The sequence below is a fragment of the Onychostruthus taczanowskii genome, unplaced genomic scaffold (genome assembly GCF_017590055.1).
Source record: "Onychostruthus taczanowskii isolate IOZ18803 unplaced genomic scaffold, ASM1759005v1 scaffold30, whole genome shotgun sequence".
In the NCBI taxonomy this organism is placed as follows: domain Eukaryota; kingdom Metazoa; phylum Chordata; class Aves; order Passeriformes; family Passeridae; genus Onychostruthus; species Onychostruthus taczanowskii.
In genome coordinates, this window is record NW_024500350.1 from 6,263,301 (window position 1) to 6,289,285 (window position 25,985).

Below are 25,985 nucleotides of genomic sequence, written 5' to 3' on the forward strand. Positions count from 1 at the left end.
CGCAGTGGGCTCCTTCCCTCGCAGCCCCCCCCTCCCTTTACCCCCCTCTTTCCCGATGCTCTCCGATGCGGTTGCACCGCCGGGGAGGAGAGGAGGAGGAGGAGGAAGGCGAGGAGGAGGAAGGCCGGCGGGGGGAGCGGGTGCAGCCTGCGCGCTGCCGGCGGCGGGGAGCGGCGGGGCCGCGGGCGCGCAGCGAGCTCCGGCTCGGCGGTGAGTGGCAACTTCGGGGGCGGCGGCCGCCGCTTCTTCTCCTTGAGATACGGGGTTTTCTCCTAATTTCAGTTATTTCCTTAAATTTATTTTTTCACTATATATATATTTTTTTTCCGTGGGGTGCCCGCGCTGCCGCCCTCCGCGGGCGCGGAGCCTCCGCGCTGCCCGTGCCCGCCGCGGCTCGGCTGTTGCTCGCGGCTCGGAGGGCTCCAAGTCGCTCCGGACTTTTTTCCCCCCTTTCCTCCCCCTCCGACCTCCCTCCTCCCAGCCCGTCGCCATTTCTGGAGCAGGTTTTTATTATTATCATTATTATTTTGCACGCCGGGCAGCCCGGGGCTGGGGGTTGCCCCTCTCCGACCCCCCCCTTCCCATTTATTGCCCCTTTTCCAGAGCCGGGCTTGCTGTCCTCAGCTGCAGGGGGGATGCGGGGGGCCCGGGATGCCCCGCAGCGCCCAGGTACGGCCGCCTCGCCTTAGCCCACCCTCGGGGGTGTTTTTTGGGAAGGGGGGGTGCCTGCTGCAGCCTGGCTCCCGCGGAGAAGCCCCAACATCGCTTCTGGCGGAGGGGGGGACACCGGGACACACGCGGGTCGGGCAGCGCGGGGGGAGCGGGGCTGGGCTGAGGGGCAAATGGAAACCAGATGCCGGGGCAGGGACGCCCCGAGCTGCCCAGGGCTGCGGGGGGGCCGCGCTGACACCCCCGCGCCGGCCCCGGCCCCGCTAAAAGTGAGCCGGGAGTTCAGCGGAGCGGATCTGATAGTCGCGATCGGGCTGGCGATAGAGCCGCGCTCCCTCTGCCCTGCCTCCCTCCCTCCCTCCCTCTCTCCTTTTCTTTCTTCCTTTTTTTTTTTTTTTTTTTTTTTTTTTTTTTTGACTGTGAGGAGTTGAAAAGCCTGTTTACTTTTTTGCCTTTGATGTTGGGAGGATCTGGTTTTGATTAGATCAATACTCCTTTTTTCTTTCCCCCCCCCCCCTTTTTTTTTTTTTTCCCCTTTGCAGAGAGGAGGCTCCGAGGATCCCCTGCTGACTCCAGGCAGAGGCAGGCAGAGGCACAAGGCAGCTCCTGAAGCAACTGGGAGCCCCTCTCCCCAGCGAGCTCCGGAGCCATGAGCAGCGCCGTGGTCCTCGCCCACCTCCCCGACCCCAGCAGCAGCTTCAGGGAAGACGCCCCCCGACCCCCTGTCCCGGGGGAGGAAGGAGAAGCACCATGCCCGCAACTCGCCAGCTCGTTTCTCGCCAAAAGCCAAAGCTTCAAGGCCATGCCGGTGCCTCCTGCCCCGCGGAGGAATGAGAACGGACTCGGGGAGCCGGAGGGCAGCGCGTCCCCGGACTCCCCTCTGGCCAGATGGACCAAATCCTTGCATTCCCTCTTGGGAGATCAAGATGGTGCCTACCTTTTTCGGACCTTTCTGGAAAGGGAAAAATGTGTGGATACCTTAGACTTCTGGTTTGCCTGCAATGGCTTCAGGCAGATGGACCTTAAGGATACCAAAACTTTACGAGTAGCCAAAGCTATTTACAAAAGGTACATCGAGAACAACAGCATCGTCTCCAAGCAGCTCAAACCTGCTACCAAGACCTACATAAGGGACAGCATCAAGAAGCAGCAGATAGATTCCATCATGTTTGATCAGGCACAGACTGAGATTCAGACTGTGATGGAGGAAAATGCTTACCAGATGTTTTTAACTTCTGATATATACCTCGAATATGTACGGAGTGGAGGAGAGAATCCCGCTTACATGAATAGCAATGGACTGGGGAGCTTAAAAGTTGTCTGTGGCTATCTCCCGACCTTGAATGAAGAAGAGGAATGGAGCTGTGCAGACTTTAAAAACAAAATCTTGCCTTCGGTAGTTGGACTATCCAGCAAGACGTTGAGGGTTACAGCGAATGTCAGAGCCACGGAAACGATCGAGAACGGATACAGGTAAGGGAACCCCTGGAATTTGTGCTTTGTTTTAACTTCAGGGACTTTGAGAGTGTTTTTCAGGAGGCTGTTGGGGTGGGAATCGAGGGGAGGCAAGGCTTCCTGAAGGGCTGGGAGCACAGCTGCTTCCCCACACCTCCAGACACTGGAATTTGTGGGGTGTTGTCTGAGTGCGGGGTTTTTCCCCCTCTACAGAGGAAAACAAGATCCTGTGCTCTGAAGCCCTATTGGCTCTTTCAGTTCTTTTATAGATCAAAAACTTCATAGCAACTATGTCCTCCGGACATGCGTTAATTATTGGTTCAACTTTCAAACCTATTAAGAGCAGTAGTGGAGTGGATCACAGAGACACATGAATAATGTAACCTACCAGTTCCCCAACTCCACCATCAACCGGTCTTTAACGATGTTGGTTATGTGGGAAGCAATTGTGCGGTCGTGGAAGAGGAAATGTGTGCACTGACTGCATCAAACTCTGCAACTTGGGCAGAATCTGCTCTTATTTTGACTCCGTGTGTGTGTGTGATGGGCAGCTTCTCCGTGGTGTGAGGTGTCCGTGTCATGTCAGAGCCATCTAGGGTGGCTTTGACAGTGCATACAGGAGGATGCCTAAAATTTGAGTGTTTAAGGTGGTAGAGGCTTTCCAGGTGTTTTGGTCGGTCTTTGGTGCTCTGGTGTTGGCCGTGAGCTCAGGGTTCAGCCCGTGAAGAAGTGGTTGTCTCCAGGGGGATGTGGGGACGCTGTGTGGTGACAGGGTGTCCTTGTGCCCTGGTCCTGGGTGCATCTGCATTGCCAGAGCCTTGTCTTTTGTTGGAAATGTTGATGGCACAGCTGTGCGAGGGTGAGGAAAGCAAGAGCCATGTCGAAGTGCAGGGGGGGATGGGAAAGAGAGACTCTGATGAGCAAATGATGAGTTGTATAATCCTCTGAAAATGTATTCTTTCCTCTCCCCACCCTTGCCATAAATGTGGATTGTTGAATCAGGGCTGAGAGGAGAGGGCTCTGCTGCAGATGTGCGCTCTCCTCCGCCGGCCCGGCAGCCTGGGGGTTGGTATGGTGAGTGTTTGACATCTCGTTTACAGGAATTTTGAGAGTGTGTCTGTGATTCATGGACATCAAAGGGCATCGGGCTTCTCCCGGCGAGGCTTTGCTGGAGCGCTCCTCTGCTGCCCCCGGAGAGCTTCCAGCTGTGCCGGGCTCGCCGGGGCCGTGGGGTGCTGGCAGGGTCCCCCGTGCCCCGGAGGGTGCTCCAGAGCCCCTTTGGTGCTCTGCCGCGCCGGGGGCTGTCCCGCCAGCGGGGCGGGATGGCGGTGCTGGCCGTGGCGACAGAGGGATGCTCTCCATCCCGGCGTGGCCCCCGGAGCCCTCCTGCCGGGGGCTGCGGGGGGCAGCGCTGGCAGCTGCTCTGTGCGGGACCTGGGCTTTGGGATCCTCATCTCGTGCCTGAGCCTCTCTGCCTGAGCATCTGCTGTTCTCCACAACTTGGTTTGAACTGCTGCCCTTCGCTGGCTTTCCAGGAGGGGGATGTTTGATGCTTTTATCTCTGAGCCTTTGTTGGGATTCAGAGCTGGAAGGGCTTGGCTGTATGTTCTACCAGAGCTGCAGGCCCTGCTAAACCCACATGTGCCTTGTCCAGGAGAGCTCTTGCAGTGCCGTGGCTGCTTGCCTGATTAGTGCTGGGCTTTTTTTCTCTTTCTTTTTTTCTCCCCTCTTTTCTTTTCTTTTTTTTGTCCAGGGATTAATGCAGCTTGCTCCTCTCATGTCAGATCTACCCTCCTAGGACATTAGGTAGTGCGTTTTGCTTTGATCACCTTCTGTTGAATTTCCAGGAGCTTTTGCTCTCCACGGGGCCAAGAGATCTCAATGCAAAGAGAGGGGAGGTCAAGCTGAGATGCTGCTCAGTTCCTCCCATTTGTGAAGCCACTTGTGCGTGCATGTGCTCGGAGCTGATGAGCATATGGATGGGTTATCTCTCATCACTCAGCATTTAGGATCGTGGCTAGGATTGGAGCTGAAGCTTGCACAAAGTCTTTCCTTGGTGAGTGGCCAAACCACACCTCCCTCATGTGTGTGTTGGAATTAAGGAATTTCTGCTCAGCGTGCTCTGGTTTTGAAGGGCTGTGCAGGCTCTGGCCATTCGCTTCGGTGGGTTTCAATGTGATTATCCCAGCGAAAGCCCTGGGCTGAGCCCACCTGATGGTGGAGCTCAGTGGTCCCAAGCCAGCCTGGTGTGTGCAGGGGAGACCACCTGGAAATCCCAGGGCACGGAGCCACGGCGAACGGGAGACAGCAGGAACTGGACAAGCTGAGAGACTTTGTTTGGCCCCAGTGCTGGTGATGGACAGGAACAGGAGAAGTCAAGTGAAAACACAGAGTTTGCACCTGGCTGGGGAGCAGGCGCTTGCAGACTGCTGGCTGTGTATTTGGAGCCCTAATACAGGGAATATTTTAAAAGCAGGACCTCCCTCTTGTCCTGCCAGGCGACTCCCCTCCCCTCTGGGCTGTGGTGTGGTTAAAACTGGCCTCCCCAGGCTGCTGTGCTGGACCTGGCCCCATGCTCCAGGAATTCCAGCTATTATTTATACGCGCTTCTAAATTTATCAGGCACGACTTTGTGTACACAGAGAGCGCCTCTTCCTTTGCTGTGCCGCCGGGGTAACGTGGGTTTGCTCAGCCCAAGGTGGACTCATCTGCCTCCCATTAGGCTCTAACATCAGCGGGACTGGCCTTGCTGGGGGAAGGCTGGGGCTTGCAGATGGCCTTCTGCCTGCTCCCAGTGCTTCCTGGCCTTTGAAAGGACCCGCTGGTGCAGCTCCTTGTGTGTGAAGTTATTGGAACCAAGTTTGGCTTCAATTATCAAAGTAAATGATGCCATTGTAAAGCTATGCTCCAAGCAGTGTTCTACAATTAGAGCGTGGAAGCTGTGATTAACATAGTTGTGTTAAAATATACTTTTTTTTTTTCAGGTTTGTGCATGTGTGGGTTTTTTTGCCTTTTTTTGAAATGTTTTTAAACCCATGGTTGCCCAGTGATGTTTGTCCCAAGAAAATACTTAATGAGATTCAGTGCTGCCTCCAACTGCTCCTTGCACAGTTTTTCTCTCTCTGTAGTAGAAGTCTGTGGTTTGACTTGCTCAAGTGCTTTTATTTCTAAAAGCAATCTGACAATAAAAAAACCCCACCCCCCCACACTCTGGAACTGCACCCTCATAACAGGGGTTATGACCAGGAGCCCCTCTGAAATTTTCATGGCATTATAATACCTCTGATATGGCCATTGCCTAACATAGCAGAGAGAGTGAGAGAGTTACATGCTGTGTGTCATCGTATCAAGATAAGAATAGGCTGAGAAACATCAGACATTCTCCTTGAAGCTCCAGAGCAACTGCTACCTGACAGCTGAAAACACTTTGCATATTGAGTTTGGAGCTGGGCTGTGTTTGTGTGTGCAGCATCTGTGGCAGGAGACCACCGCTTTCCCTGGAATTTAAAACCCTCCCAGGCAACTTGATGCATCTGGGTGCAATTACTGGAGTAAGGTGGTCAGATTAAAATTGGGGAAAAAAAATTTCCAGAAACATTAAACGTAGCAAAACAGCCCCCACTGGTTTTCTGAAAGGATGGGGAGATTTCTGTGGGGTGGTGTTGGATGTGGAGCAGGGATGAGGACTTTAAAACCATGTCAGCTTTAGGGGTTATTATTTTTCTTCTTGTCCACGAGGTGTTGGTAGGTGAATGATGCTGCAGTGCTGCTGGGAAGATGAGTTAGTTCCGGCCACTTTCTCTAATTAGATGTTTGGACACACCTCCCTCTCCCTGTGCCATGCCCACAGGACCTGCTGCCTCCGCCCCCAGCCCAGCCTCTGCAGGGATCCTCCTGTGAGAACAGCATGGCAAATCCACCCCCTGGGTGTGACAGGGGTGACAGACACCTCCCAGCAAGGTGCTGGTGCTCTGCTGGGGAGCATCTGCACCCCTGAGCCTTGTGGTCCTCAGATGCACTCTCAGGAGCTGAGATGGTTTCAAGTCAAAGAGTGGGAAGAGCTGCATCCCTTACACATTGACCCAAAAGCCCACCAGGGCCCTAGGACTGCACATCCCCTGATCCAGAGCAGAAGACTCCATGGCTTTTAGAGGGACTTTTCTTGTAGTAGCAGCAGGATAACTTTGCTTTCACCCACATGTGGAATTAATTTGTCTTTGAAGATTTAACTTCTTTCCTGTGGCATTCCTTACTATCTCATTTTCTTCCCTTCTTCTTCTTCCCAGATATATATTTTTTAACTTCTTGATCTCCCCATCAGAAATGCCTTGGCCTCCTTGGAAAGGAATGCAGCCCCGGCTGGGCTGAATACCTGCCTGCAGCCAGCCCCACACTGCTCATACCAGAGAGGCCCATCTTCCCCACCAGCCTTCCCCCTCCTTTTTTCTATTTTTTTCCCTTCCCTTTATTTTTTAAAAAACTTAAGCCTCGCTGAGGCTCCTGCTTTTGGTGCTGGGGGAGGAGGGATGGCATGATGGGGGCACAGGGACGAGGATGGAGATTGAGAGGGGGCAGTGGGAGGATGTTGCTGTCACTTCAATCCAGCTGGTCCCTCCAGCCCCAGGGGGGCAAGGAGATGGAAAGCCCATTAAAAAAAACCTGCCGAGCCTGCTGGCACATTCCTTAGGCCCCCAAGTCCTGGGTAAGTGGCCCTAATTATTAAAATCAGCAATCCTTATCAGATGACAAGGCCTTTTGCTTTGATATACAAAAGCAGAAGCTTAACAACCCCATCTTGCCCTGGAAGAGAAACAAAATGTGCACCTTAACATGCAGCTTCCAAACCTCCCTGCATAATCCCCTTATCACCTGCCAGGATGTGTATATTGATCCTGGCTGGGAAGCTGGAGCTGTGGAGGCAGTGGGCAGGGGGATGCCCGGGGGCTCCTCATGCAATGACCCTGCCATAGTGACCTGGCCCTGCTCCATCACAGCCTGTGAATCCTTCACAGAGCTGCTCCTGGGTGCTCAGCTCAAACATCCAGGTTTAGGGTTTGCTTTTCTGGGTGAGGAGGTGTTGGGGTCAGTAACCCACATGCCCGTTAATACAATGTGCTGGCCTCTCCTCATGTCTCCCATCCATCCTCCTCTTCCTCACACTGTTTCCAAAAAACACGAGTAGGAAGCTGGGCTTTTTGGTGTGTGTTTTTACAGGGCCAGTGTTTTTGTGGTGCCTCCATCCTTGGGGGGCCAGGCCTGGGACAGGAGGTCTCAGCCCTGCCCTGTGCCTCTGACACCTGGGGGTCCTGCCCCTGTAGTTCGAGGCAGTTCTCCTGAATCAGAGATACCAATAATTTGTGTTTCCAAAGGGATCCTAACCCTTGTCTTCAGAGTAGAACTAAGCTTTGTTGCTTGGTTCCTTGTGCCTTTCAGTGGGACTCGAGCTGTGAACTTCTTGGACTTTTCCCTGCTGGTGCCAACAGTGAAACACCTGCTGACCTCAGCAGTGCAGTATCAAGCCTTAAGGACTGAGTTTTTTAGGGTATCAAAGGATGCAGAGGTGCTTCCTGGGATTTTCCAGAGCACTTCAGAAGATGCTAAAAGTCTTTGAGGTTGTGCTCTGGGTGTGTTTAGCCGCAGCATGCTGATTTAGGTGGTGTGCTGGCTGAGGTCTGGTTGGTTCTGAAGAGCTTGAGTGTGGTTCCCATGAGGATGGTGCTGCCACCAAGCCCAGGACTGTGTGGTAACTGGGTTCCTGTTCTTCCTGCCAGGTCCTTCAAGAGGAACGACCCCGTTAACCCCTACCACGTGAACTCGGGCTATGTCTTCGCGCCGGCCACCAGCGCCAACGACAGCGAAATCTCCAGCGATGCCCTGACGGACGACTCCATGTCGATGACGGACAGCAGCGTGTGAGTACCTGCTGCTGGCCGTGCTTTGGGATGGGGCACCTGTAAATCAGCTCTGTGGGGCTTAGGGGAGTGAGGGGCATCACCCTGCTTGACCCAAAGGGGTGTGTGCCCAACCGGGGCATGGCACTCTCTCTCTCCCTCGCGCCGCAGGTATCGGATGCAGGGAAATAATGAATCCCTCTCTTGCCATTTTGCAACTGCAGCTGAGCAAACATGTTCTGCCCTGCCTCATGGTGCTGCCTGACTAACCCAAGGAGTGAATGAATCTCCCTGAGTCTTTGTCTTAAGGCCAGGCTTCCTTAACTAGTTATCAGTCATCAAAGAGGAGATTACTTCCTGTAGGAAGTACTTTCTGTAATTAACGTTCGTCATTAGTGTCAGAATGTACATTAATAGGGCCAGTGACCTGAAGGGGCAAATAGCTGCTCATCTAGTGTGGCTGGGGCAGTCTTCAAAGAGCCATTTGGATGGAGCTGCATGGATCAGGTGTGGGTGTTTCAGGAGCATACAGGCATGAGAGATGATGCTGTGGCTGAGCCCAGGAATTGCAGGATCTTGTCTTCTCCTGGCTGCTGAGGAGTCTGCAGCTGGGAGCAAGGTTTGACTGTCAGTTTGCTTTCCCCAGCAGAACAGAAATGGTGCTTTTGTTTCTCTAGAGAAGATAGTGAGGCTCACTTAGTGCTCCTAAGGACCATTTTCTTCATCTTAGCAGAAGGCACATGTTGTTCTTTGTGTTTCATGGTCTTTACTTAAGTGCCCACCTGTAAGCAGAGTGCTGCATTGCTGGTCTTTCATCTTGAAACTTCCCCAGTGTCTCTGTCAGACATGTCCAGTGGTCCCTGTATGCTCCTCAGAGAGATTTTCGTGCTGGGTTTTTGAAGTCAACATGCATGAAGATGCACAACGGAAAACAGGATTTACCAAAAATCCTCAATGCATAAACAAAAAGCCCTTTTAAAATTTTTTTTTAAAACACACATGTGTGTTTTGAACTGATATTACGGAAAAAAAATAGTTTGTTGTCCCAGCAGATTCCCTTATTGAACAATATTGGCATTAAATAAAAGAGCTGAATCATAGGGTGACTTCTTTATTTCTTCTTACTGGCTCTGGTTGTATGTGATCATGTGTCAACAGAGCATTCATTGGGTTAGTCATTTCTGGACCAGTGTAGGGTCACTTGGGATTCACAGGGCTAGGATTATACCCTCTCTTCACAGCAATGCCAATTGTAGGCCTTATACAGATGAGAGCACTGAGTGAGAAATAAAGTGCATGGTGGATGAAAGGCTTAACTGAATCGCTTTCAGCCCATTGTTAGTCCAGGGGAGCTTAGCGGGGATGAGAGGGCAGCAGCCCGCTTTGAAATTTGCTTGAACAAGTGAATAGGAGCTCCCCATAAAGCAGCGCCTGAAAGGAGCTGCCTGTTTTTTCCTGCAGTAACAATGGCCCGTGCAGGCTGTGAGAGTTTGGGGAAGCTTGGCTGATTAAACTGCCCACAGCTCCAGGCTGGGGGGCAGCGGGGAGCCCGGGGGTGGCAGAGGGGCAGGATCCCTGTGCAGGGGTGGCTGAGGGGCAGATTCCGTGCCTAGATGTGGCAGAGGGGCAGATTCCCTGCCCGGGGGTAGCAGAAGGGCAGATTTCCGTGCCCGGGGGTGGCAGAGGGGCAGATTCCCTGCCTGGGGGTAGCAGAAGGGCAGATTTCCGTGCCCGGGAGTGGCAGAGGGGCAGATTCCCTGCCTGGGGGTGGCTGAGGGGCAGGTTCCCTGTGCAGGGGTGGCAGAGGGGCAGATTTACCTGCCCAAAGTGCAGGGGTAGCAGAAGGGCAGATTTCCTTGCCTGGGGGTGGCAGAGGGGCAGATTCCCTGCCCGGGGGTAGCAGAAGGGCAGATTTCCGTGCCTGGGGGTGGCAGAGGGGCAGATTCCCTGCCTGGGGGTGGCTGAGGGGCAGGTTCCCTGTGCAGGGGGGGCAGAGGGGCAGGTTCCCTGCCTAGATGTGGCAGAGGGGCAGATTCCCTGCCTGGGGGGGGCAGAGGGGCAGATTTACCTGCCCAAAGTGCAGGGGTAGCAGAAGGGCAGATTTCCTTGCCTGGGGGTGGCAGAGGGGCAGATTTACCTGCCCAAAGTGCAGGGGTAGTAGAAGGGCAGATTTCCTTGCCTGGGGGTGGCAGAGGGGCAGATTCCCTGCCCGGGGGTGGCAGAGGGGCAGGTTCCCTGCCCGGGGGTGGCAGAGGGGCAGATTTACTTGCCCAGGGGTGGCAGAGGGGCAGATTCCCTGTCCGTGCCATGCTCTGGCCCTGGGGCTGGTTTTGCTGCAGCTTTCTGCAACTGGGAGAGGTAAACTGGCACTTCTGGAGCCTGGATTTAAAGTTAAGGCTGGTATAAAACTTCCTTTGCAGAGGAGGAGGGCTGCTGCCAGCATCTCTAGAGCAGTTGGGATTTTTGGGTGCTGCTGGCAGTGGCTCTGCTGGAAGCTGGAGGGGGCACAGACCCACCCTGGCTGAGCCCAGGTGCTCAGCCTGTCAGGTTTTATCCCCCTGGAATGGGAGGCCTTGTTCTGTTCCAGCAGTGTAAATGCAAATTAGTTCTTTTGGCTCATATTGGTATCAACTGAAGAGGAAAAACTTGTTCTGTAAAAGTCTGTCAGACATAGCAGTAAAGTGAGTTTGGGTTTGGAGCTTTTTTTTTTTTTTTTTAAATAAATCTGAGTCTGAACTGCACTGGGATTAGGAGAAATCTCCAAATAATGCGTAATCTGCCTTTTTTATTTTATTCCAGAAGCCAGGGATCAGTCTGTCCCTATGTATTTTGTAACAGCCACAAAGCATCATGCAAATTTCTATTTCCATTTCTTGATTGGGGGGGGGGGGGGGGGGGGGAAGGGGGTTTTTTTTTTTTTTGTGTGGGGGGGGGGGGGGGGGGGGGGAGGGAGGAAAGGGGATTTTTTTTTTTTTTATTTGCTTATATCTTATTTATGGATTTACTTTGGACACAGGGGAATGCTGCTGAGCAAACTTCAAATATTACCTTATCTTACAAACCAGGCTTTTGATGTTGGCAAGATCAGAGGCTTGTTTCAGAGCCGTTGCCAAATGAAGATGGGAGTGAATGCATATGCGCATGAGTCTGATATTTCAAAGCAGCAGTAAAACTACATTCAGGTTAGGTCAGGCACATCTGAGTCAAAAGGCTAAGATAATTGGCTCAGCTTAAATGGCAGCTGACTGGGTAGAAGACTTCAAACTAGTGTTTCCCCCAGAAACAGATTGGCTTAGCCCCAGCCTGGTTAGCTGAAATGTTTATAATTAAACTCTACTATTTAGTGCTTCAATTCTGTAGCTCTTCAGCCTGCAGCTTTTAGTAGCCAAGAAAGTGAGTGCAAGTGTTGGCTGTTGGAGCAGGGAGGGAGGTGGCACCTGGAGAGCTGGGGTTAACCCTTGGCCTGCCCCAAAACCTCAGGCCAAGTTCAGCCCTTCCATTTCCAAGGTACTTTCCCCTGCCTGGGGGCTCTGCACAGCATTAGGGCTCCCCCTGCCCCCCCATCTCCTGCTGGTGGCTCCAGCTCCATCCCTCTGTCCCTCCTTCAGTCAGGGGTCACTTGGTCACCCCTTCAGCCCTGGCCTTGTCCATTTCCCCCTGTTTTCCAGGAAAGGGTTTAGACAGTTCTCCGCAAAGTGGCTGCTGAAGCCCCTTCCCATTCCCCAGACTGACTTTCCCAAGCTGCTCCACAGCCTTCCCATCTCAGAGAAATACCTCTGAGTTTTTTCATTCTTTTTTTAAAAATTCTGCACGTTGTTACAAGTTGCAGAACTCTTCTGCCAGGGCAGGGCTGTGGAAGCAGGGAGCTGGAGGTTTGATGTGGGGCTCTCTGCTGTAACCAGAGGAATTTTAGGGGGAAGGAGCAGTTCTTGTATCAACCTGAATGAGGGCAAGTCGTAAAGTGAGGAACCCACGCTGTTGGGTCAGCATTACTTTTCCTCCTCCTCCTTTACAAGTAAGTCCCAACTCCTGCTCTGTGGCCTGTCCCAGAGCTGTCCCTTTGGGCAGAGATGGTCCTTGTGGAGCTGGGAACTTGGGGATGCCCCACAAGGAGATGTGTGCTCCCTGGTTGTATCCTTGTGGTGGACACACAGCCCTTCAGCTGCATCCCTGCTCCTCCCCATCTGGCCTCTTGGCCTTCCATGGACAGAGGACACCTCCTTTTCCATGGAGTGTGTTAATGGGATTCATTTCGTGGGTTCATATGCTCATGCTGGCATTTTTAGTTTCCTTTGAAGTGCCTGTTTTACGTGCATTCCCTGTGCTGAAGGTGTTCCCTGAGAGACCCTTGTCTCAGGAGGCCCCAGTTAACAAAAACGTCTCTGAAGGTACAGGTGTTTTTGTCTTCACCTCAGATTTGCTTTTCCCCCATCCTCTCCCAAAACTAAGACATGTCATGTGCCCCAAACTGCTTTGCCCCATAGGTTTGTGGAGCAGAAATACTTCATGGGCAGGTGCTTGGTGGCCACCAGTGGCCGTGTTGGCTGTTCCGTGCTGGGCTGCTCCTCCAGAAAGTTCCTGGAGCCCCTGTTGTGCAGTGGGGACATGGGGACAATCAGCTCCTTTCATTTTCCATGTCACATGTGCTCAAAAACTGTGTTTAGAGGAGGTGCTCGCCTTGTGGCCTCAAGGGCCTCCCACATGCTCATTTTTATTTATGAAGATTTTTCCAAGTTTATTAAGATGGGATTGTTCTGATCCTTCATTCCAGGCTTTGCAGCTTAGTCTTGCTCATTAATGGCACCTGAAGATCTTCACAAAGCTCTGCCATTGCCTGCTTTGAGCGGTGGCATCTGATCATCCTCCTCCAGGGGAGGGACATGGTGCCTCTGGGAAGGTGTTCTGGTGTGTGCCCACCATCCCCGTGGCCACAGGAGGGGACACGCAGGGACACAGTGCCACGCTGGCTCCTCTGGCAGCAGCGTGGGGCCAGCGCTGTCTGCTCCTCCTTGGGCTGGAGTTATTTTTTCTCCTCTCAGGAGATGAGTCAGGTGTGGGGGCAGGTGGATGAAAGGGATGGCACTGGAGATCAAGGTTCTTCAGGCAGTCTGAGGGAAGTGGTGGAATTAGACATTCAGGATCTCCAGGCGTGCTCTTCCGGCTGGCCCCGCTGTCTGTGGAAAGCCCTTTCATCCTCACTGGGGTAATTTTTTGTGTGGCTGGGTAAAGATGCCTGGAGTGGGATGTGCAGGGGGCTGTTCCCACTGGAGAGCCTTGAGCTCCTGGCCTGGTCCGTCCTCGTGGTTTCCTGTCAGGAGCTGGGGTGGCTGTGGGCAGCAGTGTCCTGTCCAGAGGACAGGCCATGGCCATGCTCACGCCCCGAGGTGTCCTGTACTGGCCAGCCTCAGGGCAGGGGAAACATCCTGGATCTTAAATGGGACTAGAGGTCAGGAGCAGCCTCTGGATGGCCATCCATCATCAGCCTCTTCCTTGTTTCCACTGTGCCAGCAGTTCCTGGGGTGTTCCAAAGCTTGAGGAGCATTGTGGTCCTAGAGAGTGTAATTGGATGGGGAAAAACCTAAAATTAAAGGTCAGGAGCAGAAACGTGGTGTTGGAGGGGCCTTGGAAGTGAAGCTGATGGGATCTTTGGACGTCTGCCCATGTGGAGTTGCCTTCAGCTTTTCAGCTTTTGCTTAATTACTGCACATCCATGTGCACCCTTTGGTGACACAGGCACTTCCCACACCGCTAGATATTTGAGGCTTCGGGTGTCATCCAGAGGGCTCAGCCCCTCTGGGAATGAGGGCCTGCAGCTGCCTGGGTGGCTCCAGAGGGGATGGAGAAGTGTCTCAGAGCATGGGGACAGCCCCAGCTGATGGTGGCCTCTCTTCCATGTGCAGAGATGGGATCCCCCCGTACAGAATTGGGAGCAAGAAGCAGCTCCAGCGGGAGATGCACCGGAGCGTCAAGGCCAACGGTCAAGTTTCTCTACCTCATTTTCCGGTGAGTCCAGGAGGGAGCTGCAGGGTCTGGGTGGGTGGTGGGAAGTGGTAGGGCTGGGGACTTGCACACATGGAGGGAAGAGAGCAGGGGAGAGAGTATTTTCATGCCAGGGTGATGCCAGAGGAGAGGTGCTGCTGGGTGTTGGGCAGGAGCCAGGTGCTCTCAGCATCGTTCCAAAACCCTGCTTGTGCATGCTCACATCTTGGTCCTTCCTGAAACCACCTGCTAATTAGGAGTTGTCAGGGGCGCTGAATTTGTCCTGTTGGTTAAATCCCAAGTGGAGATGTGTTGGTTAAATCCCAGTTGGGTCTAGTGGGAGCCTTGGCTCTGGCTGCCACCCTGACACTCCTGCGAGAGCTGGGGGTGAGCAGGAGCTCCCAAAAGAGAGAACTGGCAGCAGATCCCTGCCTGGCTTTGAGGGGATCTGATGCATGGTGCTGCCCTGCTCTTCAAAATTAACTTGCTGACTTGCTAATTCAGTTGACTTGCAGCCTCTCGATTCCTGCAGTGAATAAACTGTTTACACAGACAAGTGTAAACTTATCTTGTCTTGAGATTAATATGCTAAAATTCCTCTTTCTGCTGTCTTGAGCAGCAAGAAGTCATAGATGATATTTCTGGTGGAAGGTCGGGGGGTGGTTTATGTGGTTTTTCTTTTTGGTATTTTTTTTTCCCCTTCCTTCCTAAAGAAAGTTCTATAGCCTGAGCTTGTAAATTAGATTATTTTGTCCCAGGGCGTGCAAATCGACTTTCTCTGTAAGGCAGTGCTTTGATCAGGGACTGAATAGAGCCAGCTTGTGTAAGAGTGACAATTTCCAGCAGAGTGGCCTTTTTCTACCCTCACATCATTTCTGGAGCTAAGTGGTTGCCGGAGAGAGGCCCCACCTCATCTGGTGGGTAGTATGTGAAAGAGTTGGCAGTTCAGCTTTCTGCTTTTGGGGGGGGAGAAAGAGGGAGAGTGGGGGCGAGGAGTGGGGTGTGTGGGGATGGCAGGAGGGAGGGCAGAGTCAAGTGGGTGGTTTCTTTTTCCTCCTTCTTTTTTTCCTTTCCTCCCCTTTTCCTGCCATGTTTGCTTCTTTTGGCAGAAACTCGCGTTTTGCCTTTTTATATTCTGCACTTGATTTGGAGATGTTCCCTTTTTCCCTTGATAGATCTGCTTGAGGCAGCCAAGCTCAGCAGTGTAGCACCGCTAGCCTGCAGCAGCTTTCTTCATTTTCTGTACAAAGAGATGGAGGGGGGGGGATGAGATCTAGGACACTGTTGAGACAACACTACCTCAAAGGTGCCCAGTGTGTAGCCAGGAAATAAATTACCAGCACTTCTCTGATCTGCAACCGTTTGACTTCTTTTTTTTTTTTTTTTTTTTCCCTCCTTTCCCTTTTTCTCCCCCATCTTATTTTTTTTAATTTCCAACTCCTTTCTGTTTATACTCACTTTATTCCTTTAGTTAAAGTCTCTCTCCCTCCCACCTCAGAGGTTTTTTTTTTTTTTTTTTTGATGTTTGACAACAGTCTTTGAAGATTTTCTACTTCAGAGTAGCTACTGATGGGCTGGTTGTACTACAGAGAGAACAAGCGGGGTTCCTCAGAGTGCGACCAACTGCTCCTGCCGAAGGCAAACGCTGGTGGGGAGGATGTCACTCCATGAGGCCACAGCACTAGCTCATAAAAATCCAGAGCAGACCATGCCTAGTTGCGGTCGTCTTTTCATCCAAACATGGAGACACAACAAGCGTGGCGGGGCCGGCGATGCCGCAGCGGCGAAGCGCCCGCGCCCCGCGCCGCCCGCTAAACATTGCCTTGTGCCTTCTGTCCCCGCTCCTTGTAGAGGACCCACCGGCTTCCCAAGGAGATGACCCCGGTGGAGCCAGCTGCCTTCGCCGCCGAGCTCATTTCCCGGCTGGAGAAGCTGAAGCAGGAGCAGGAAACCATGGACTGTCTGGAGGAGAGGCTGCAGCAGATCAAGGAGGTAGGATTAGCGTTCCCAGAGCTCCGCGTGCCACCCGGCCGGCCGGCGGGAGGGGGCCGTTCCCTGCCCGCGGGGGGGACATCCCGGCGCGCGCCTCGCCAGCTCCCGGCCCCTTCCATTCATTCCCTGCCATCCCTTGTCTGGCAGGACGAGGAGAAGGAGGGCGAGCTCCCTGGCAGCCTGCAGAGCGGTCGGGACGTGGCCAACCCCCAGCACCCGCTGTCGCTCCTGCCCTCGGGCAGCTACGAGGAGGACCCCCAGGCCATCCTGGACGAGCACCTCTCCCGCGTGCTGAAGACCCCCGGCTGCCAGTCGCCCGGCGTGGGCCGGCACAGCCCCCGCGCCCGCTCGCCCGACCGCCTGCCCACGGGCAAGCTGCCGCCCGGCACGGCCTCGCTGGCCGCCTGCGCCCTGCTGGGCAAGGGCTTCATCACCAAGCAGACCACCAAGCACGTCCACCACCACTACATCCACCACCACACCGTGCCCAAGACGAAGGAGCAGATCGAGGCCGAGGCGGCGCAGCGGGTGCAGTGCTGCTGCCCGGCGGGCGGCGACTACTACTGCTACCCCAAGTGCAAGGGCCACCCCAAAAACACTGACCCCCCTCTTTCCCCGCTGGAGCCCTTCGGGTAAGTCACCGGCATCTCCGTGGCGCCCGCCCCAAACGTCACCCGTCGTCCCGCTGCGGTGGGGCTGATGGGGCCGGGGGCTGACCGTGGGCTCGTGTCCCTTTTTGCCACCAGCAGGACAGGGACGCTGCTGAAGAGGCCGGGCCGAGGAGTGGACAGCGTGGCCCCCGGGGACGGGGGGCTGCCCGGCCCTGGTGGGGTGCAGCTCCCGGGGGGCGAAGCGGATCGGGCGCAGAACGTCTGGCAGTGGATGCTGGAGAGCGAGAGACAAAATAAGCACAAGACCCATAGGTAAATACGCAGCTGTCTGCAGCAATATTGCTCCCGGTAAATATTTATATATTACATGGGCTGTCTATTTTTACAATCGCTAAAAACAAATGAGACTCTTTGCTCCTCCGGTTTAATATAAAAGCTGTTCCGCAGAACCAGAAAAACCACAAAAATGTCATGTTTTTGGCAATAAACCTCCTTTCATGTTATGACAGACTTTTGAGAGGGAGCGAGCAGAATAGGAGCTGCTATTAAAGTCATATTTTCCAGCTTTTCTAACCCGGCTTCTTCCCTTCCCCAAGCACACAAAGCACAAAGAAGGCCTACAGCTCCGACTGCGCCAAGGGGGCCCCCGGCCGCCACCACCCGTGGGGGACGGGCAGCCACCCCCGCGGGGCACAGCCCGCCCACCCCTTCGTGCAGGACCCCGCCATGCCCCCGCTGACACCACCCAACACCCTGGCCCAGCTGGAGGAAGCGTGTCGCCGCCTGGCCGAGGTCTCCAAGCCGCAGAAGCCACGGTAATGGCCACGGCAAGGACGGTGCCCGTCCCTCCGTGGGGACAAACGGGGCTGGGGGAGCTTTGCTGAGGGTGGACGGGCATGTGTCCTGCCTGTCCAGGCAGAGGGACAGCCGTGGGGACGTGTGACAGCCATGGGGACGTGTGACAGCCTCCTGGCCGAGCCCAGAGGATGAGCCTCTGCGTTCCAACCCCACCCTGCACCGGCACAAATAGTTGGAATCCGAGGCTATTACTTCCACTCTTTTGATGGCTGTAATTTGCCCGTTTTTCCTCTGGGACAGGCTCCAGCTACATACCAAGTGGGGAATTGGACTGGTTATCGTTCATTTGGGTATGGAAGGATAAATTAGCCCACAGCATTTTTAATTCTTCCTTTGATTGTTTACAACATGTGAGGCTTGATACAAAGAGCGAACTTAACGACCCACAGGAGACTTCAATTAAGGAGATTGTATTTCAACAATTTTTTTCTTAAAGTTGTTTTTTCTCTTTTTTTTTTTCCAACCCCTCCTTCTTCCCCACTTGCTTTCCCCCTCCCCACTTCAGATGTTCAACCTCAAATCAGCAGAGGGACCGAAACCACTCCGCTGCCATTCAGGGGGGAAGCTCCCCTTTCTGCAATGCAAGTCTAACAACAGAAGAGTGAGTATTGCACGTGCAGAAAAGGAATGAGAAATAAATATATATATATATCATAATTATATTTTCATTAAATAGATTGCGCTTTGAAAGGAGAGGAAATTCTTATATCTGAAATTTCCCCTTTCAAACATTCTTCTTAAAGAAAGAACAAAACATTTTCAAATCTTGTCTCCGGCTCTTTTTAACTTGCATTCCTGTAAAGTGGACAAAGATTGGATTAGTCTAATTACAGGATGGTTCTTTTAACAAGAAATCTGCTACAGAGAGGTCTAAAATGGCCTAAATAATTAAAGTTTTCTTTCTTACCCTCTTCATCTTAAGCAATGAGTAATGTTTGAAGTCCAGACTGAGCCACCTGACTAGAGCCTTTCATTTTTAATTGGTTGACCTTAAGTCCACCAGCTGTCTTTGCTAGCAGCTTTTTTTCTGAAACCACTCTACAAAGACTTAGAACAAATTAGGAAGACTAAATTACTGCGGACTAACACTTTGTGACCTTTTGACATGCCAAGTGTACATTGCCTCAGAAGCAGTTGTAGATTTGGCTGCATGGTATTCACTAGAGTGTTGCCATTTTGCTGGGTAATATTGTTTTAATTATTCTTTAAGAAGCGTTGCTTGGGTGCAAATGGCAGAATCCAGTTAAATTTATCCTCACTGGGAAAAATAAGATTACCTGGGTGTTTGAGGTGGAGCATCTGGCAGGGAGTTTGCTTTGGGGCCTGGTGGTTGCAGGTGGTGTTGGGCACGAGGAGGAAGCTTGGGAGATGTTTTATGTGAGGGCAGATGAAAAGAGCCTTTAAAATCCTGAGGGTGCAGTCCTGGGACTTCCTGGAGAGCCCAGCCTCTATCCCTCAGCTCCCCCTTTGCCATGCCATGACCCCAAGGGGGAATGGCTTCAAGCTGAAGGAGGGTGGATTTAAGTTGGATATTGGGAAGGAATTGTTCCCTGGGAGGGTGGGCAGGCCCTGGCACAGGTGCCCAGAGCAGCTGTGCCTCCCCTGGATTCCTGGCAGTGCCCAAGGCCAGGCTGGACAGGGCTGGGAGCAGCCTGGGACAGTGGAAGGTGTCCCTGCCATGGCAGGGGTGGCACTGGATGGGCTTTAAGGTCCCTTCCAACCCAAACCAGTCTGTAATTCCCACTGTGGAAATTGGCAAAGGGCTGTGCAAACACATCCCAACCAATTCCCAGGCAGTACAGGAATATCTGATTTTCAGGGTGTTTCTGACAGCATTCACCAGCTCCGCTGCTGGTTGGAGTGAGGTGAAACAGCCTGTTCTCAAATGGAAAACCAGAGGGTTTTGTGTGTGTTTTCTGTTTTGCAGTCATAAAGAGCCAAAGAAACTGCCAGTTGTTCACACCTCTCAGTCTGGTGAGCTGGTTGTCACCTATTTTTTTTGCGGAGAAGAAATTCCCTACAGGAGGATGTTAAAGGCCCAGAGCCTGACACTTGGGCACTTTAAAGAACAGCTGAGCAAAAAGGGAAATTACAGGTAAGAATGTGTGATTTGTTTGTTCTTTAGTGTGCTACAACAAGTCAGAAGAATTAGCAGATATTTTGCAGGCCCACTGCAGTGACACTTTGGATTTTCAGAGGCTGTGGATCTTCAGCAGATATCTGCTAAAAGAATTAGCAGATATTTTGCAGGCCCACTGCAGTGACACTTTGGATTTTCAGAGGCTGTGGATCTTCTTAGTCGCTTCCCACTCAAAGCAGGAGCAACGTGGAGATGGAGAGGGGAACCTTGGCTGTAGGGCCACCTTCTCCCTTCCACCCCAACCTTTTCCCACTTGCATTAGGATCTGTGCTCCAGCTCTTCTCCAAAAAGCTTCAATAGCAGGGAAGAATAGTGGGATGGCTTTGTGGCAAAGGCACGGATCAGTGGGATCCAGATTCCAAACTGGGGTCGGAGTTCACCTGGGTGCTGGCCTCCTGCTTTGCCTACTGTTTAACTATTCAATTTTGATTATTTTTTGCAATGCTGTGGCCATACATGGGATCACTGATGGGCTGGGATGGTGCTGCTGAGGGACAGGGACATGGAGCTCGCTCCTTTTTCTCTTCATTAGAGGAGAAGAAAACCTCTGCCCTGCAGGGAAAGCTCCTCCAGCAATTTCCAGTTCCTCCTCAGAAACACCAACAAACCCTGCTGCTCTGGTTTCCAGCTCCCATCTCCCAGTTTAACCAGTTTGCTGCTTCCTCTGCTCAGTTTGCTCAGTTTGCTGCCTTGCTCAGCTACGGCAGTAGCTTCACTTTGGCTTTTTTGGCTGTCCTTTCTCAGTGGATCTGGGCACCCTTGGGATGCTCTGTTGGCCACTTCTCCTGCAGGGTGAGCAGGAGAAGGACATTCCAGCTATTTTTTTTTTAATTTGCACTGAATTTGGTGGTGCTTCAGAGAGCTGTATGTCTTGCCCTGTAACTGGCAGCCTCTGATTTAACCTGCAGATGTTCTTTTTGGTTTGGTACAGAGTTCCCAGCTTGCTGCCCCGTCACTGGCCTCTCTCTAGGTGTGGAAAATCCACCTGTAGAGGCCAGGAGTTGGTGACTCTGGGCACTCCCAGGCTGGGGGATGCCCAGGGTCATTTCTCCGTGGCTCTTGCACAGTGGGGCTGAAATATTCCAGTTCCTCTCCAAACCATGTTTGCAGCCCACCCAGCTGCCATTGGATGGCACCAAGCAGCAAGTGCATCCAACCTGGACACCCTGCAGGATAATCCCTGGGCTTCTGGCACCCTTGTGCCATTTCCCAGCCCCTAAAGCCTGTCCTACTGTGCTCCTCCTCATTTGCAGACCAGTTTCCTTGGCCTCACCACTGCTCTGCCACTGCCCAGTTTCTGTGTAGTCCCAATTCCTCCCAAAAAAACCAACTTTTTTTTAATGCTGTGACATTTTTCAGTGATGCCCAAGTGCAAGACTAGGCTCCTGAAACCTCTGTGGCCCAAAAGCCCCTCCAGGTGCAATTACTTGTGCCTTGTCGGACTGTAATTACTTTAGAAAATGTTTTTAAGTGACTGACAAGGATGAAACAACGTTTTGCTTAGATCTCACCCCTTTACACCTGGGTAAAGACAATACAGAAATTTATAAAAGGAACTTGGGTGTGTGCCCAGTATTTTATCTTGCACAGACACAAGGTGAAACTAATTACACAAATGTGTGTACCTCCAGGGAATCATTTTGATCTAAGCTTTGACTTTTGGCTGGACTTTGAGTGAAACTGCAGGTGACCTTCAGGGGAGAGGTCCGTGGTGCCCGGAGTAGCGTGTGTGTTACGGGGAGGCACTAACTAGGCTGCTTTGGTCACATCTGGCATTGATTTCTTTTTAAGGCACATTTAATAAGCATGTCTTTGAAGCCCTTGCCTTTCATTTAATGCACAAAGACATGCAGAAATGCTCCACTCTCCAAATTCTTTATTGATTGGATCAGTTTGCGAGGCGGGTACCTCGGGCTGCCGCGATGCCAGAGCCCCGCCGGGGAAGCGCTGCCTTGGCTTTCCACCCCCCCCAAAAAAAAATTAAAAAAAAAAAAAAAAGGAATTAAGCAGTGATTTAATACTGATGGCGCTAACAAAAAACAAACATACAGGCACAGAAAAAAGTGGGTGGTGTCGGGTAATCTGGGGATGGCAGTGGTTCAAAACAGAGCTGCAAGGCCGGGCCCGCGTGCCTCGATTGGTGCCAGATGTCCCAAAAAATAAAATTTAAAAAAAAAGAAAGAAAAAAAAAAAGCAGCAAAGCTTGCCACATAAAATATGTTTCAATGGAAAGCCCATTGCTGAGCAAATAAGAGCAGAGTGACTTGTTTGAAGATGTTGTGGGGGTGGATTTTTTTTTCTTTCTGCTTTGCCTCCTCCTTTTCTTATTTTTCCCCATTTCTCTGCAAAATAAGGTTGTAATTATGTAAAAGGTCATAGTGCGTATTCTCAAATAAAAATTTTGTAAACACAGCAAGGGTTTGGGCTTGGGGAGGAAGTTCTTGGGAAGAGTGGCTGTTATCTGGACAGGGGAGAGGGAAGGGAAAGTTCTTTGTAACTCATTCAAACTTTCCTTGGGTTTTTTGGGTTTATTTCAAGGCTGCTGTCCTGGGCAGTTGTGGCCTTGACCTGCAGCATGGAAGCTGGTGGGAGCTGGGCCATTGACTTCCCTGAGTGCAGGCTCTGAAGGACTCGAATAATATGTTTTTTCCTTGCTGAGCCATTAAAGATGCAACATGTGTCAATTCTGCTTGGAATGACTTCACAAAAATACATCCGAATCATTCCTGGACTAATTGGAGGTGTTTTTATCTCATTGACTGAAAAGAGGGATCTTTTATCCCCCTACCAAAATAATTTTAATGTCCCTGAAAATAGAGATATTTCAAAAATGCATCATGAAACAAGTCACTAAATAAAAGTGTCTGATTCCAAGGCCCTGCTGTGGCTCTTCCAGTTTTAGTAGTAAAAGGGAGCTTCATTTGATCGCCTTTGCCATCCTAAAGAAAATCATAATTCCAAACCCCCTTCTCCCTGACAAACATCTGCCAACCCAAGTTGTCTGGAAGCTACAGGGGAGGGGTTAATTTTTTGTATATATATATTTTTTAATTTTTTTTATATATCTATAGATATATATATTTTTCTTTGTAATCCATCTGCTGGAATATTTTCCATCCCTGGCAATCAGATGGCAAAGCCCTTTTCCAAGGGAAGGCAGGAATCTCCAAGGAGGTGTTGGGCGGCAGACGGACAGACTCCCTAAATGCTACCCCTCTGAATGGAAGCCCTTCATTTGTGCATATGCAATTAAGCAGCCTTAGAAGGAAGAAAGCTCCAAACGGGATAAAAGGAACCTTTAATCAAGAAGCTGAACGGTCTAATTCAGGATAATAGAGGGGTCCTTACTGTTTGACACAGGAGGGGTGGGGGTGCTTTTTGTCTGGGCAGCGTTGGCTTCATGATCTAACGACCCGGAGCAAAAGAGCAGGAATGGAGGACACTGCTACTTGACCTCCCCGTGTCACGGCCCAGGGGCTGGACCAGGCTCTCTCAGAGTGCTCCTGAGCCTCGGCAAGCAGAGGCAGGAGTTTGTGTCCCTTAGCTTGTCCCTTAGCTTGGGAATGGGTTGTTCCAAGTCCGGGATGTTTTTTCCAGCGGGAACACCGCAGAGTTTCAGCCCCTGCGTTGCAGGAAGCTGGGATGGTTTGCTTTTCATCCATCCTTTTAATAACAGTTGCTAATTTTAATGTTGGCCTTCAGCTTTGAAACAAGAAAACACATGAAAGAAAGAAGGTGGGGAGAGAGGGGAACCTTAAGAATGCTTGGCTTTGAAATCCTATTTATTTCTTTTTAAATGAGATATTTGACCAGAAATCACCATGCTTTCTAATTTTCTTTATGGGGATACCCACTGCCAGTGTGTGTAATCTGCTCACTGGAGAAGCTGTTGTCACCCCTGAGGAGCATTCACAGCCCTGCTCCTTCCATCCCACCCCATCCCTGCAGCCCCAGGGATGCTTTCAAGCCGCCGACCCAAGCACCCCAGAGCGTTCCTGGAGGAGCATCCTCAGGAGGGGAGAAACTGCAAACATCGTGGTTACAAAAAAACCAACAAAGCATCCTTTGCCTTTTTACCTTTTGATTTATTTGGTTTTTAACTCGTGTTTTAATTCTCTTTGCCACAGATACTACTTCAAAAAGGCCAGCGACGAGTTCGACTGCGGGGCGGTGTTCGAGGAGGTTTGGGAGGACGAAACCATCCTGCCCATGTACGAGGGAAGGATCCTCGGGAAGGTGGAGAGGATCGATTGATGGCACCTGTGTTTCTCAAGAGAGCTTAACCTAGGAAAATCTTTGGACACACACACAACAGTAGTGATGATAAGGAAAGAGGAAAAAAACAAACAAAACAAACCACTCTGAAGGAAAAGTTTTGAACCAATGAAGAAAAAAAAAAGTGAAGTCTATGAAGACTTTGCTGAATTAGCCTTAGAGGAAAAGAATGGCATTTATTATTCATGAGTTGGGTACTGAGATGATAAAAACCCTGGACTATTTATTAGAAACATGACCACTGTTGGCTATTGGAGATGCAGACCGTGTTTGAGAGACTTCCATACATAATATATGATTTCCTGGGGATCTGAAATCTATGGACTAAGAGAAACTGTGTATAGCTTACCTTAACAGTAATCCTTATTGATATTTATTGAACAGTCTGTTTTCCCTTAAGTCCAGTTTTTGGATATGCTGCTTTAACAATGGAGAAGAGAGGGGCTGGGAAGTGGGGTGAGGGGAGGAAGGAGTATTTTATTTTTTTACGTTTTTCCCACTATCTAAAATTTAGGAGTTTGGCGACGAGCACATTCGTGATGGTTTTGGGTTTTTTTTTAAGGGAGAGAAGGGAAGGAGTGAGGTCGTGCCCAGTATTTCTCCAAGTGAAGATAAAACTTTCCTAAAGAAATAATATTAATAATAATAATAATAATAAAAGCCAAAATAAAAATCCATTCAACTAGAGACCGGTGCATTTTAATCTATGCTGCTCTAATTTGAAATAAAGGTCTTAAACATTAACTCTATTTAGATGCAATATAACAACAAGAACACCAACAGGTTATTTTGTCCATGGATTTTGGCGGGGTGATGTTTTTGCCTTGCTGCTCTCAGTGAGCAAAACCCTGAGCCTGGGAGGGCTGGAGAAGGAGCCACCCCATTCCCATGTCCACATTTAGCACAGCTCGAGGTTAAAAAGGTTAAGAGCCCATGTGGGTTCCACAGAGCTAAAGGTTTTTAGCTGTTCAATGTTAGCACTACTTGTGTTCCAAGGCCGTGTAACTGCGACGGGGCGTGTTCAGCTCGGTGTGGAGCGTGTGAGTCCTTGTGTGCTGGGGTTTGGTTGGGGTTTGTTTTTTGGCTGGGTTTTTCTCTGCCTCACCTTGAACACCCACAGGCCGTGGGAGATGTGGGTGAAGGCTCTGGAGCTCTGTGGGGTGGGGCTTTTGGGGCAGAACAACCCTTTCCCGAGAAAGACCTTGCATTTCAACAGTTGGGTTTTGTGTTGATTAAGTTAATCTGTGCATTCTGTTTGCCATTGCTACTTTGTGTAAGTCTGTATATATTGTAGAAAATGTATGGTGGAAATATTAATACACTATCTCTAGTGTTTTTTAAATTTAATCAGTACAGTACCTGTGCCTGCATGGTGTTACAGACCATGCTTCGCCCTATATTCAGGGTTCAAGCTTTCCCTTGTTTGTTTAAGGGGTTTATGTATAAATATATTTTATGCCTTTTATTACAAGTCCTGTACTCATGACTTTTGCCATGGCATTTTGTTCTACTTATACTGTAAATTATGCATTATAAAGAGTTTCATTTAAAAAAAAATTACTTGGTACAATAATTATTGTAATTAAGAGATGTAGCCTTTATTAAAATTTTATATTTTTCAAATTAATATTGTCTTGACTTTTTTTCACCCTTAATACCTTAAAAAGGTTTTTTCTCATCTGTGGTGGTAGCTGGAAAGAGCTGGTGAGTTTCCCTGCCTTGGCAGGGGCTGTTCCTGCTGGGAAGGAGGCAGAGCAAAAGCTAGAGCTGCTCTTCAGTGCGGGGATTAAACAATTTACAGCTCCTTCAGGTAACTCACCTGCAAATTGAAGCTGGTCTTGCTTCCAGGCTGCACTGCTGAGCTCACCTGATGGAGCCGGGGTGTGACACCCACAGGGATGAGGTGGTCCCCAGGCTGGAGCTCCTGTCGTGGCACACGTGGTGGGTTTGCCCTTGGCTTTTGGGGATGGTCACAGCCTTGCCCAGATGTGGTTGAGCTGGCACTGCCCACCTGTGTCCTGTACCAGAGTAAACTCGGCTTTGTGACGTTCAGGGCAGTGCCCAGCCCAGGTGAGCTGGGGCGAGGTTTGCTGGGAGCTGCTGAGCAGCACAGGC

At 51.1% G+C, this 25,985-nt stretch overlaps 1 protein-coding gene across 2 annotated transcripts; it reads left to right on the forward strand.

Annotated features, from left to right (window-relative positions):
- On the forward strand, positions 1 to 25,497 carry AXIN2 (axin 2). Of its 2 annotated transcripts, none has more exons than XM_041409429.1 (11): positions 1 to 210; positions 1,212 to 2,142; positions 7,896 to 8,036; positions 13,916 to 14,018; positions 15,846 to 15,986; positions 16,134 to 16,618; positions 16,733 to 16,909; positions 17,194 to 17,412; positions 17,961 to 18,056; positions 19,383 to 19,550; positions 23,723 to 25,497. In XM_041409429.1, the coding sequence occupies exons 2-11, from the start codon at positions 1,319 to 1,321 to the stop codon at positions 23,847 to 23,849; spliced, it is 2,481 nt and encodes an 826-aa protein (XP_041265363.1). In that variant the 5' UTR covers positions 1 to 210; positions 1,212 to 1,318; the 3' UTR covers positions 23,850 to 25,497. The 2 variants fall into 2 exon arrangements, with proteins under 2 accessions (XP_041265363.1, XP_041265364.1); XM_041409430.1 differs by having other exon boundaries at positions 16,736 to 16,909.
- Positions 25,498 to 25,985: the final 488 nt, after the last annotated feature.